Raw genomic sequence first — 13,957 nt, 5'->3', positions numbered from 1 at the left:
AAGACATTCATGATTTTAGTATTTTTCTCTCAGGAAAAACATTTCTGCAGTGGATCATTTATCTGGTCATTTCAGATTAAACGTGTTTGTATGTAATCCCAGGATACCAGCTACATCTTTCATATTTGAAAACATTTCTTATCCACAGTCGTCTTCAGACTTTCTGTCAGATTTAGTTTTGGACTTTGACTAGGCCTCAATGTTGTTTTGCAGCAGAGTGAGGATACAGGACACGTCTGTCGCCTGCAGCACAGAATCATCTGCTTCTGCCTTCCTGAATCATTTCCAAGTTGATTTTTGGTTAATTTGGGGAAAACAAACAAACGATTAAAAGATGGCCGCCACAGTTAGCAGCACTGCTGCCTGAAGCCAGAAGGTTCTGGGTTTGAATCCTGCATGTTCCACCTTAAGACATTTTCTCCATCAGTGGAATAACCTGACAGGACTTTTTATCAATATTTAGGAATGATTGATTTATCTGTGCAAGTTAGTTTTAAGTTAGTGTTTTTGCAGTGTGATTTTAGAAAGTATTAGTTTAGAGTGTGAACACGTGGAACCAGGTTATTGCTTTTCAAATATATATTTCTCTGTATAAATTAGTTTAAGTTTAATTTTACATGGTGTGTATGACACACTGAGTGAATTCCTCCAGCTTGATTTTCAGGGGAGTGTGAATAAATCTACTCTAAGCTTTACTCCAGTCAGACTCTACAGGAAGTTATAATCTCATATTTCCTGTGTATTGGATGTCTGGTATCGTCTGTGTGAGCCGTGGGAGGAACCTTTGGACCCGACAGGATCGACCTGCAGCTCTCAGCTTCAGGCTTACGTTGCTTTTTTCTGCTGCTGTCTCATCGTTTCTTATTATCTCTGTTTTCCTCCCTGCTCTTCATCTCCTCCCTGCTCTTCCTCCTCCCTGCTCTTCCTCCTCCCTGCTCTTCCTCCTCCCTGCCCACCATTTGAGCAGAAGTTCACCAGAGAGGCACCTAAAGAAGACCTGGACGTCCTGATCCAGCCTCTGCTGGAGCACTGCAGCTCTGAGAAGATGAACACGTGGCTCGGTATCTGTCCTCTCCTCTCCACCGTTTCTCTCAGCTCGCCCTCCGTATCTTTGTCACACACACACACACACACACACACACACACACACACACACACACACACACACACACACACACACACACACACACACACAAACACGTCACGACCTTTCACTGCAAATTAAACGGGTCTCTCATCACACAGTTAGGTTTGATTCCAGCTTTCACTCCGGCTTTTCACCCTCGTTTCTTCTGCATCTGTCTGTCTCTGTTGCATTTCGTGGCTGCTCTTATGAAAGAGAAATAGTTCTGAAATTCTAACAATGTGGGTCACAAACTGGGCCAATGCCCCGTCGCTCCCCCCCTCAGAAGGAGAAGATGGAGGAGTAATTTCAGGCTGTATCAGGAAACGGCAGGCAGTTGGAGGAGCGGTTGATCTTAAACGCTTCGCCGCTTTTCTCCCATCTTTATTATTTTCGCCTCTGGCCACATTTCAAATCTGTTTCTTTTTTTATTGCACCTCAGACTTTCCTAAAACAGATTTAATAGTGCTGTTTTATTACATCTTGTAAAAGCAGCCTTGATTGGTGAATTAATTTGAGAAATTTTCTTCAGGTTAAAATTTGCAGAAGCTTCAGAAAAACAAAAACTGCACTGCAAAAATCCTGCTTAAGTTATTCTAGTCATTTGTAAATAAATGTTAATTTATGCTAAAGTAAGGAAATGAGTTTGTTGAGTTTCCTTAATTCCAGCATTTACAGCTGTTAGACCGACCGCCTTCTGAGGGACATGAGATCCGTTCCTGTGGAACCTTATAAACACATTACTAATATTACTGACATTACTAATATTACTAATATTACTGACATTACTAATATTACTAATATTACTGACATTACTAATATTACTAATATTAGAATAGAATTCAACTTTATTGTCATTGCACTGTCACAAGTACAAGCAACGTGATGTAGTTTGCATCTATCCAGAAGTGCTCTACGAGATATAATATTTATTTACAGATGTACAAGACTATGTATGTATGGACTATAAGGGGTTATAGCAAAGAGATATAGATATTGTGTATAAATATAAATATAAATATAAATATGGGAGCTATATGCACAGATTATACAGATTATACAAGAATGTTAGGAAATGGATTATATATGTATATAATATAATACAAGATAAACATTACTAACATTACTAACATTACTAATATTACTAATATTACTGACTGGCAATCAGATATTTCTTCTCACATGGGATCAACATGTCTGATTATTCGAACACTTTAATGCATTAGCTGTGCAAGTTTTTCCCTTTTAAGACTTTTAATTTTCTGAAAAGGTTTTTATTCTCATGTTTTGTTTCCAGGTTAGCGAAGAGCATTAGCATGTACCATCAGCTCCTGCTATTTATTTAAATAGTGCTGATTAACAATAAATCTAGCAATGCATACTGCAAACAAAAATATAGGAATGATTTTTTTTAACACAAAATCAGTTCAATCCAGTAATACTGACACATTCTAACATAAACTCTATAATTTGATCCGTTATAAAACATTGCATTACTAATAAGTTCAGCTTATTAATGGCCACCTATTAATTAAACAGAAGTGAAGATGAAACGATCCGCAGACTGTCACCGATTTTAAAACATGATCAATGTAATTATCAGAACATTAATGGTTGACATTACAAATTTATCATGTACATAAAAGTAATAACTGTTGATCACTAATTTCCTGAAAGACTGAATTGAAAGTGAATCAAAAATAAAATATGAGATAAAGTGTTTTATCACATAATTGTCTTGTTTTGCATTTTGAATATCCATTTAATACAATCCCTTTAATTTCCTTTATCTTGGTAAAAAAAATTAAAACTATTTTTTGTGTAGCATATTAGCATGCTAGCATAAGTACAGAATTTGCACATGAAATTAATTGAAGATGTTTAGATATAGTTGTGGTAAACAAACTAAAATAAATTATTTTAAAGGTTTTATAGATAAAAGTACTTTCTTTTTTCACTTGGTCTGTTTTAATGAGTTTATTTTATGTCAAATCATCTTTCCAAATCTAACAAAGACTTTCTGATGTCTGAAACCAACTGGACTAAATCTGGTGGAAGAAATTCAGGAAGCTTTAAGTTTCACCTGCTGCCTTTTGGACTTACCGTCTGAGTTACTGATAGACCTAGTGACATATTTTAGTATGTTAATATTTTATTAAACTGTTAATTCAAACATTTTAATGTATTCATGCAGTTATATCAGTTCACTCAAACTTCACTATAGCAGAGTGATGTGGAACAAACTGGTCTGTTTAAAATAACAGTGACTTATTACATTTACTTTAGAAAGTAACTCCCTCTGTCTTTTATTCACTTCATGTTTTCCTGCTCTAACCGTTCTTTATCTTCTGTTAGGCGTGGTTTATGGCTACAAAGGTCTGCTGCTGCTCCTGGGGATTTTTCTGGCTTATGAGACGAAGTCTGTCTCCACGGAGAAGATCAATGACCATCGAGCCGTGGGGATGGCCATCTACAACGTAGCCGTGAGTCCAAACAGAAACTCCTGTCTGCTGCGCTGCCGTTTCTGCTTCCCTGCTTTGCCGCAGTTTGCAGCACGTTGAGCAACATTAAAGCAGCAATAAGGAGCCATTTTTATTGCTTCACAGCACAAAATGGTCATAGTATATCTGTCAGTGGGTTCATCACCGCTCTGCAGTCCATTCTCATGGAAGACATTTAACTTGACCTCCAGCAAAGACTTAAACAGCACACCGTCTAAAGGTAGCTTAAACTTTCCTGGTTGTTGCTGCATAAACATGTTGAAGCTCCTGGTTGGAGCCAATCAGGAAGTTGGAACAGATTTCAGCAGCTTGTTGTGAAGTTTTCCTTCACAGGAACAGATTCCTGCTAAACTCACAGCGCAAACTATCGCTTTGTGCCGCAACGACACGGTTATCTCTGAAGACATTTGTTAACAAAAATCAATACAATCCAACTTGTATTGTGCTGCAGTCTGTTGCTGCTCATGCACACAGTGCAGCACTTCAGCTTTATTCCTCAGCATAAATAATAAGCAGAATGTGCACAGCGGGACGCGACTGGACGCACCGCGCCTTCTATAGATCTGCTCGGCCTTTCGCAGGAAAATGCAGCAATTTGGCTTCTGAAGGAGAGCGTTAATGCAGATAGCCGTCTGTGGTAAACATCTTTCAGGGGCGGCTGATACCAAGTGAATCACCTTAAATGGAGGCACCTAGGATGCACTTTCAGCTGAAATAGGTGCCATTATGTTCTCCATAGCCACTTTAGAGAAACACTCGCTGCCATTTCCTGACACGGTTGACATGGAGCGACTTTGGAATGGATGTAGAATGTCTGAAAACAATAAGTGGTTTCTGTCACTTCTAACTCCAGAGGAGTTCAGAGCCACTTTTGTTTTGCTGTGTGTTATTCAGATATTTTTCTTCTTCTGAACTGAATAATAAGTAACAGAAGCTCCTTAATGAGCGCCTGCATCGGCCTAAACTGTGCTGATTTGTTGATTAAAAAATACATTTATGTTTAATTTCAAATAATTTATAAGGACAATAAAAACAGCCCGTGTGCTCATTTCATCACTCGGCCCCATAATGAGAGACAAGTTAGAAGTGTGTGTTTAGTGTTATGATGCACACATTTCAGTTTTATGAAGATGTCAATAGTTAATGGGGTCTGCAGGGGAGCGTCTTCCTCTCCGCTCAGCTGTGAGCTTCCGGCTCTGATGAGACGACAGCGCCGGCCGCCGCCTCGGTCATGACTTTTTAATGCTGTTTTCACTCGGGATTCTTCTCCGGAATGATAAACAGATGCCTAATGCTTTTATGGATGTGATTCTGTCCTTTGTTTCTAACCGGTGCTGCGTCTCCGGCTGCAGGTGCTGTGCCTGATCACGGCACCGGTGACGATGATCCTGTCTTCGCAGCAAGACGCCTCCTTCGCCTTCGCCTCGCTCGCCATCGTCTTCTCTGCTTACATCACTCTGGTGGTGCTCTTTGTACCGAAGGTGACTGATAGCCTGATAGCATGAGGCAAACCGTCACAGTGGAGTATAAATGAAGGTCAGACCTGTCAGAACAAAGTTCAGACTGAGCGGATAAAAATTCAGATTTCAGTATTTTGAGTGAAGTGCATCTTTCTCTTCATGTCTTCCAGTTTGTTAGAGAGAGTATTGCAATGTCAAGGTGAAGAGGGAAATGTTACGCATTGGAAAGAAAGCTTTCTTTCCAATGCGTAACATTGTTTTGTGCCTCAAAAATAAAACTTTAAAGACGGTATGACATATAGAAGTAGATGACTTTCTGCAGCAAAAGCAAATCAAACTTAAGTTTACAGTGTTGGGAAACCAGGAAAACCTGCAGGAAAAACTGACTTCACAAAAACTGGTGCAGATGTTTACAAAGGAATCAGCGGATCCATCATCAGAGGAGGCAGAGTACAGAAAAATGTCCTCAATTAAGAGTAATGCTACTTCAACATATTTTACTCAATTAAACGTTTCCGTGCAAAACATTATTCAGCTAAGAGTAAAAAAGTATTTGGTAAAAAATCAACTCAAGAGTTTAATGTAGTTTATTTACTGTTTACATTTAGCTGCAACCTTCATACACACATCACTTCATTACATCAATAAACCATTTATAAATGAAATAAAACTAAAACTAAACATATAATTTGTTCTTCATTTATTGAAGTTACTCTGATTACAGTATCCAGAAATGTTACTCTAGTAAGAGTAGCAGTACTTTATCGTAAAGTTACTCAAGTAGAAGTAAGAAGGAGCAAAAATACTCCAAAAAGTATTTTTTCCCGAATGGTTACTCATGCAAATGTAACTGAGTAAATGTAACTAGTTACTTCCCAGCTGTGTCCATCATTCATTGTTTCGTCACGGTGCAGATGCGGCGCCTCATCACCCGCGGCGAGTGGCAGTCAGAGCAGCAGGACACGCTGAAGACCGGATCGTCCACCAACAACAACGACGAGGAGAAGTCCAGGCAGCTGGAGCGGGAGAACCGGGAGCTGCAGAAGATCATCCAGGAGGTGAAGGAGCTTTACCCAGAACCCAACCAGAACCCACTGAACACCAGAACCCACTGAACACCAGAATCCACTGAACACCAACCAGAACCCACTGAACACCAGAACCCACTGCTGATTGGCTGTTCCCCCAGAGATTAGCTAAACTGCTTCTGTTAGCCTCTGTGCTAATGCTAGTGCTAATGCAGCTTCAACCATATTCATGCATATTAAAGTATATTTTACGGTGGCTGCGAAGGGTCAACAAAATTCACACAACGCAACAAATTTATCATCACTTTTATTTTTGTTGTTTATTAATGTTGTTTTCACATAAAATCCCAGTTTAACTTAAGTTCTGGTTTAGGAGAAAGTCCATTTCTTGTTGCTTTTTGTTGCTGCGTTTTGCCCTCTGTGCTTGTATTGCTCCTTTTGTTGCTGTGTTTAACAAGGTAGTTGACATTAATGCTTTATGAGTTGGACAGAATAAGAATGAGCAGAAGAAGAACTCTGCAGTCGCTAGAAGACTAAAGCTTTCCTGTCACTGGGTTTTCTAGAAAGAAGAGAGGGTGTCTGCACTTCGCAACCAGCTGGCCGAGCGTCAGGCAATACGCAACCGCCGCCAACCCACCTCAGGCCAGAATCAGAACCACAACGCCCCGCCGCCCGCTTCCCAGACCGACCCCAAGTCGCTGCTTCCCCCTCCAGGATACCCCAACCCCGCCGCGGACAATCACTCCCTGCCGCCATCCTTCTCCAACTCGTCCAGCCTCTACCCGGCGGACAGCAAGATGAGCCGCAACCACTGTCACAACAGCCAGATCCCGCTGCTCTACAAGTAGGCGGTGAGGCGGGGGGAGGCCGGGGGGATCAGGGGGCTCTGGGGTTGAGAGGGTGGAGGGGGTGGAGGGGGTGGGTGGACACACGAAACACAAACAGGACACGACTGTGACGGTCACTCTGCTGGGCAGGAGCCCACAGGTCAACCCGTCCTCACCGTTCTGCATCCAAACCCAGAGACGAAGCACACATGGCGGCCGCAGCGAGCGTCTCTGACCTCCAGAGGTCAGAGGTCGTCTGAACGTTCACGCTCTCCGTGGAGACGGGGATGTTGTTGGAAAAACGTGCGTGTTTGTGTTTTTCTGCGATTTCGTCTCTGTCTGGTGGGGTTTGTTCCTCATGCAGTTGATGGTTTTTATCGTTCTGTGATATTCGATCTGTTTCGTCATGGAGGTGTCGTCTGATTCTTTGTTCACTTTTCAGGAGAAAACTGAAAGTTACTGACTGATAAAAGCAATGTACAGATTTTATTCAACGTTCCTGGGAACGCCACGTTTATCCAAAAGTTGTCATGTGATTTATTTAATAGCCATACCTTAAAGGTCAGGGGTCAGCATGTGTGGATGTCTGTTGTCCATCCTGCATTTCAATATAAACCTTGATGATAAATGGAGAGCAGAAGAGACGAGCTGGGATATTTCTGAAGCTTCGTTAGTTTTTCATGTTTCCTTTCTTGGGGATTTTTAATTTCTTGTAATCTGAGATTATTCAGTTATGAAAACACACACAGGCTCTTTATTGGTCAGTTTTACTGAAGCCACACATCCAGCTGAGTTTCTGACCCGGTTCTGGTGTTTTAAAATCAAACAGATGAGAAACTTCCTGCTTCATTAAACCCTCATGAGGGACGTGCAGCTTGTTGCTTCCTGAAGTTAAATCAGCAGAAAGGATCCGATCATAATCTATAAATGATGCCAGCGTGGCGTTTCACGTGATTTATTTCTCATGTCGACACGCAGTGGAACGAGTCTGAATGCAATACCACATTATATAATAATGTAATAAGATCAGACTTTAAAACGTAATAAAACATCATTAAAACCGTAATTAATTAATTAAACCGTAAAGTAATAATCGACACAAAATCTAACAAAATATTTTGAGTTGAACAACATGGTGGTTCTGAACCAAACTCTGCATTTATTGGCCAAAGTTTCAATGTAAATGCAGATGTGATTTACAATATGATTATTAGAAATATAATCATTAGAATGAACATAAACAGTTTATGACATAATGTGCCACATTATTAAATCATCATTTATAAAAAAGAGCTACCCCCCTATTTTTTAATTGCACAATCTAATAATATTATTACATAATGCAGCAGAAAGTATTGCAAGGATTTTAATAAGTTTGGCATCAATTATTACATTTTTTAATTATGATTTTTTACATTTTAAAATCCAGTTGCTTTATTTCACAATGTGGCGTTAAAAGGACGGCTGAGAGAGACTGACTGCAGAGGTGAGGAAGAGCGAGGGGCTGACAGCAGAACCGCTGCCGGTTCTGGACAGATCAGAACCGCTGCCGGTTCTGGACAGATCAGAACCGTAATTGTTTGAAACATGGTGGCAGGATAAAACCTTAGAGACATGATGGGATCTGAAGCTAAAGATGAAAAAAAAAAATTGTCTCCAGGTGTCTCAGTATAGAGACCCCCAGGGGTCAAAAGGTCGTGATCACAGACTAAATCATTACATGTGAAACCCTGTGGCTGATAGAAGAGAGAAGCTCTGATTTGACTGACACACACTTCTCATCGTGATGCATTGTGTTGTGTTGCTACATAAAGCTAACAATTCCTACAGTGTCCTGAACGCATCGTTCCTGAATCTCTGCCACCGACAAAGATTTTTATGCAGCTGAAGTTTCTCATTTATCGGATTGTCTGACCTCAGTAAACAGCCCCAGGACTTATCTTCAGAGTTTCACACAACCTTCAATATATAAAATACTTTAACCGACCTTTGACCCCAGTCATGTCGTAAATTGGTTATTCAGCGCTGGGTCAAGACTTGAGCAGCAGAAAAACGTTTAGTGAATTATTCTGAATCCAGAGTAACGTTTGACTGCAGTTGATCTCAGCTGGATGTCAGAAAGATGCAGTTTTAGATTCAACAGCAGGAAAAAATCCTCCTGAAACGGCCTTTAACTGAGCCAAACACTCTAAACATGTTTCTTCACCTAATTTAAACGTCTAAATAAAATGTTTAAGCTGCTTGACATTTGCTCGGCTTCAGCTTAGTTTGCTCTCTTACTGCAGAATATAGAAGATAATAATCATAAAGTCCCGCAGTTGCAGCAGCACTTTGCTAAACGTCTCACATCCCTGAACATTTTCACATTTTAGCATCATCGTGTTTTACTGGGACTATCTGAAAAAGTAGTCCGAATTTTCAAGGAAAATTTTATATTTTTCTAACTGATTTAGATCTGAAAAGTGTGGCATGCCAGTGTAAAGAGCACCGGTGAGTGAATAGCTTGTAGAATGCAGGTGAAGCTCAGGTTTTCTTCCTGGACTGTCCTGATTTAGCTCCATCTGTCTACACAGCATGATGCTGCCACCACCATGCCAACCACAGGCGGCATGAGGAATGCTAGTTTCTCCCACACATGTAGTGTAAAACGATGACTAAAGGAGCTTCTTCTTTGTTCTGTTTCCCTTATGTGGCAAATTGCCGACTAATGGTTGCCATGGCAACTTCTCACATTTCTGCACTACTTCCTGCTGGCCATGAAATCCTAAAAAGCCACCTGAGGTCTGTGGGAACACAATGTGAAGGTCAGTGGGGTGTGAGAACTTTTTGCAAAGCTTTGTGAATAAACGCATGATTTCTGTTGCACTTCATCTCTGTGAGCTTTTTCTAATTTTTATGAAGATGTTTAAAAACCATAAATGATTTCAGGTTTTGTTTTCCTTTTTGTCCTCGAACTTTTTGCAAACGTGTCAAAGTTAAAGATGAAGGAAGAGAATCAGTTTTTGTTCTGAAGGAACGACCAATAAGCTCCATCTGCAGGTTAAACAAGTTTATCAGATATTCTCCAGCTGCTGGCTGTGAAGCTGCACTTTATCCCAAACGATGACGGATGTTCAGTTTTAAAGTTTTTGCTCAGTGGGTCGGATTGTGTAACATATGAATGCAGCAAAACCACAAGAAATGTTCTATTGTCCTGCACATACATGCTAATAAACATGGATTTGGGGATATTTGTACACACTATATCTAAAGATCTTAAATGTTAATATATTTCAGAGTATGTGTATGCTAATATGTGGGTAATATGAATAAATAGTTTTTTCACTTGAGAAGCCGTCTCCTGTGGCTCCACTAGGGGTCACCACATGTCTGTTTTCTGACTTCCTGAGACCTTTTCAGTGGTTTATCATTTGAGGTCGACAGTGTTTGTGTGGAGACATTTTTCTGGATGACCTGTGGGAGCGGAAACACAAGGAAGAGCTCATTAAGCAGAAAGTTGGGGTTTGTTTTCAGCAGCCGGAGCCTCATTACTGGGACGATGGGCGCAAACGCAGACAAATCGCTCCCACTGCTGCCACTGTTTGTGTTCAAGTGTGTTTTTAGATGATGATGGTGTGATGCAAACCAGCTGTGGTGTAGTCCCATGATCCCACAACACACACGCACACACACCCCCACCCACACACACACACACAGAAAACAGCTTCCCTTGTCGTGTCAGTTTCCAGCTGACTGAAGGCAGAGTGTGTGGTAATGGTGGCTGAGGAGAGGAGGAAGGTTGCAGGGTGTGTGACTGTGTGTGTGTGTGTGTGGGTTGTGAGGGGGCGGCACCGGGGAAAACCCGATCTGGGCTGAGACTTCTGCGGGCCTCCACCTGACACAGCAGTCAGTGGGTCACTGAAAACGAGCAGGAAATTCCCCTCCGCTGCTGTGAGCTAACAAAGGAAGTATCTGCTGGCTGGAGAGGAATTTCAAACAACTTTTGCCAACTCTGTGTGTGAGAGTGTGTGCGTGCGTGTGTGTGTGTTTAAGAGAGAGAGGGCGTGTGTGTGTGTGTTTAAGAGAGTGTGTGTGTTTGTGTGCAAACTGGAACTTCCAACGAGGCTTCAAGTCTCTCAAGTCTCAGAAATCTACTTCAGATTTTGTTGATTTTTTTATGCATTTTTATTCATATTAAATATAATATTAAACCAAAAATCCCTTCAACTTAAATAGCAATAAATATAAATAAATACAAGTAAATAGTGGAGAAATTTCTGCTACAGCAGAAGTCTAGTCTTACAATCTGAGATCAACATAAATAAAGTCAAAAAGTGCCTAAAACAGAGATAAAGTTTCAAACTGTTACAGTTCATAAAGTCTAGTTCCATCTCCATGGAGATGTTAGCATTTCTACATCACCTTCAGGTGGAATAAAAGTGTAAAAATGTGCATTTTTCTTTATAAATCCTGTCCAGGATCAGTCTCTTAGTTTCACAGCAGCTCAAAGCGCGAACACGCCAAAGAAGGTCTTCCCCTCGTCCGTGTCCAGCTCCTTCAGCTGGTTGGTCTCCGTCTCCAGCGTGTCCCCTCTGGCCAGCTGGAACACGGCGCCCAGGTAGATGGTGCTGTAGCAGCCGTGGCCCGACCGCTCGCCGTCCTCCTGGACGTTCTGGCAGGCCGACCTCACGGCGCTCAGCAGGGACACCTTGGTTCCGATGGCCTGAGACATCCTGCGGACGCGGTGGCTGAGGGACGGCGGGCGCCACTCGCCCTCCTGGTCGCTGGACCGGGACACCCGGAAGGACACCTGGCTGTAGACGAAGTACAGGCCGCTCTCTGGGATGATGATCTGGTTGTTATGGAGACGGAAACCGCCCTGAGAGAAGGCCTGGCCCACGCGGTCGCGCCACTCCACGGCCGTCGCGTTGCTTTTTTCATCGTAATGACCTGAAACGATTCACAAGTTAAATCTCTACCTTGGAGCCGCAGGTGGGTCAACACTGTAAAAACATCAAATATTACCAAATATTTCTGTCAGTTTTAGTGCAAACATCTTAGACCACTTGGTAAAATATAGGCAGGTCACTAATGAAAAAAGTTCTGCTTCCCCTGATGGATTATTTCACTTATAACATGGGAGAAATGTCTTAATATGAGTGAAATAATCTCCCAGTGGAACTAGAAATTTTTTATAAATATCAAATAATTATTGATTTAAAACTAGAAACTAGAGCAAAGATCCTTGGTAAGATTTTGAGATTTTGAAAAATGTTTGTTTTTCCTGAGTTTGTAGTTATTTATATCAATTATCTTCATTTTGATCCTGAAAATATCAAAATCCCCACATAACTCATGTTTTGGTCCATCTGATGTCATTTTTAAACATTAATGATGTTTTGTTATCTGTACTTCAGTAGACTTTTGTTTTCATGAGTAATTTTTCTAATGACTAATTTTACGTTAACTTTGAAGCAGGTCGACTCTTCCTTGGATTAAATGTTTGGGAGCTCTGGGTTGAACTCACCTTCTAGATGAATGGCTGCTTTTGCTTTTTTGCTCATTTCTTTCAGCGTGGAGTGAGCACCTGAGGAGGAAAAGACAAGTATGAGCTCAGATGATCCTTAACCGAATCTTTCCGTCTTCATGTGAATAAACATCAGCGGATGCTCACCTGTTGTCTCATCAGAGTCCATTCTGATTGGTGCTGCTGTGTGTCCTGCCTGCGTCTGGAGGAGAGGAAACATTGATTAAAAACATGCTCCAGAGATTAAACCAGATTTCAGATTAAACCCAGACATACAGCAGAATCTCCTTACTGTTGATTGTGATCTTTCGAGCTGGTACCAAACGTACAGCCGGGCGCCTCCAAGGCAAAGCGCCAGTAAGAGCAGCACCGCCAGCACCTTCCACAGACACCCTGTGGACGACTTCTTCTGCACCAGGACCTCCATCCTGTCCTGAGGCCCGGCCTCCACGTCACCCGCTGTGATTTTGTATCCCGTCATCCTCTGGTGTCCGACTGAAACACTTGGCAGTCTGCTGGAGCCGGCAGCCCTCTCTGCTTACGCCTGTCTTTGAGTTAGAATGAACTTCTGCCAGCACGCCTCGTAGTATTTATGCAGTGGCGGCTGCTCTTGCAGAAGGGAAACTCCAGTTATGTCACAGAGTGAGCGGAGAGAGGCCGCAGCTGCAGCAGAGCGCCGCAGAGGAAAGAGAAGTCACAGAATTTCTCGGTGTGTGTGTGGAGCGTTGCGCCGCGGCGGGAGCTGCGGTTTCAGGATGGGAAAGTGGATGGAGTTTTTAAGACGGACAGATTGATCCACAAACACGCAGACAGGAGACAGAGTCAGAGCTGAGGTTGGAGCCGCAGCCATCAGACGCTTTAACAACTAGTGATCCACGCCTCGACCTGCGCAGCCGGAATCAACCTGGAGTTCAGTTTTCACTCCAGCAGTTTATCGCTGATCCGATCTGTGATCAGTTTAATGCAGGGGTGAAAGTTCAGAGACGTTACCACAAATACAACAAATGGACGGTGAATGATAAGCTCCACCACACAGTGGGCAGGAATGGAAAACATAATTACTGTATTAATATTAATATTTACTCAACATCCAAAAATATGTTTTAAAAAATACACCAAAGGAAAGTGAATCAGAAAAGCTAGAAGTTAAAGTGATTTCTTTTTCTGTATGAGCTGATGTTTGTGTCTCTGGGTGAAAAATCCTCTGGAAGTTCTGTTCAGTCTGAAAAGCAAAACTTGGCAGCTCCCCGCTTTCTGTTTCACAACATGGAGGTGATGCAACCCCACCCGGCCGGCTCTGACTTTCACAGAACTGTCTGATTTCATCCCGAAGCTCCGCTCAGCTTCGGCTTAAAAATCAATTCTGATCCATTTAAAAGTCCGTCTGATTCAACCCAGCGGATATCTGTGTCCTGTGTTTCAGTCCAGAGACGTTCTCATCGTTCAGTGAGGAAGAAATGATGGATTCTCTTAAGGGAAACCAATGATGCCTGGCGACATTATGCATTTCAA

At 41.9% G+C, this 13,957-nt stretch overlaps 2 protein-coding genes across 2 annotated transcripts in view; one reads left to right on the top strand and one right to left on the bottom strand.

Annotated features, from left to right (window-relative positions):
- Positions 1-6,988, top strand: part of gabbr1 (gamma-aminobutyric acid type B receptor subunit 1) — an 82,249-nt gene extending 75,261 nt beyond the window's left edge. The window contains exons 20-24 of the mRNA XM_005801801.2: positions 968-1,061; positions 3,479-3,606; positions 4,977-5,105; positions 5,999-6,142; positions 6,676-6,988. Of these exons, the coding sequence (XP_005801858.1) occupies positions 968-1,061; positions 3,479-3,606; positions 4,977-5,105; positions 5,999-6,142; positions 6,676-6,960 (780 nt within the window). The 3' untranslated portion in view covers positions 6,961-6,988. The remainder of the gene's footprint in view (positions 1-967; positions 1,062-3,478; positions 3,607-4,976; positions 5,106-5,998; positions 6,143-6,675) is intronic.
- Positions 6,989-11,144: 4,156 nt separating this feature from the next.
- LOC102225449 (tumor necrosis factor-like) lies at positions 11,145-12,986 on the bottom strand. Its single transcript, XM_005801802.2, has 4 exons — positions 12,738-12,986; positions 12,593-12,647; positions 12,446-12,505; positions 11,145-11,868 (listed from the first exon to the last, which is right to left on the bottom strand). Exons 1-4 carry the CDS (start codon positions 12,924-12,926, stop codon positions 11,423-11,425), a joined length of 750 nt encoding a protein of 249 aa, XP_005801859.1. The 5' UTR covers positions 12,927-12,986; the 3' UTR covers positions 11,145-11,422.
- Between the last annotated feature and the right edge of the window lie 971 nt (positions 12,987-13,957).

The sequence above is a fragment of the Xiphophorus maculatus genome, chromosome 3, assembly GCF_002775205.1.
Source record: "Xiphophorus maculatus strain JP 163 A chromosome 3, X_maculatus-5.0-male, whole genome shotgun sequence".
Classification (NCBI taxonomy): domain Eukaryota; kingdom Metazoa; phylum Chordata; class Actinopteri; order Cyprinodontiformes; family Poeciliidae; genus Xiphophorus; species Xiphophorus maculatus.
The sequence above is the reverse complement of the archived record's forward strand: the minus strand, read 5'-3'. Positions and strand labels throughout refer to the sequence as shown.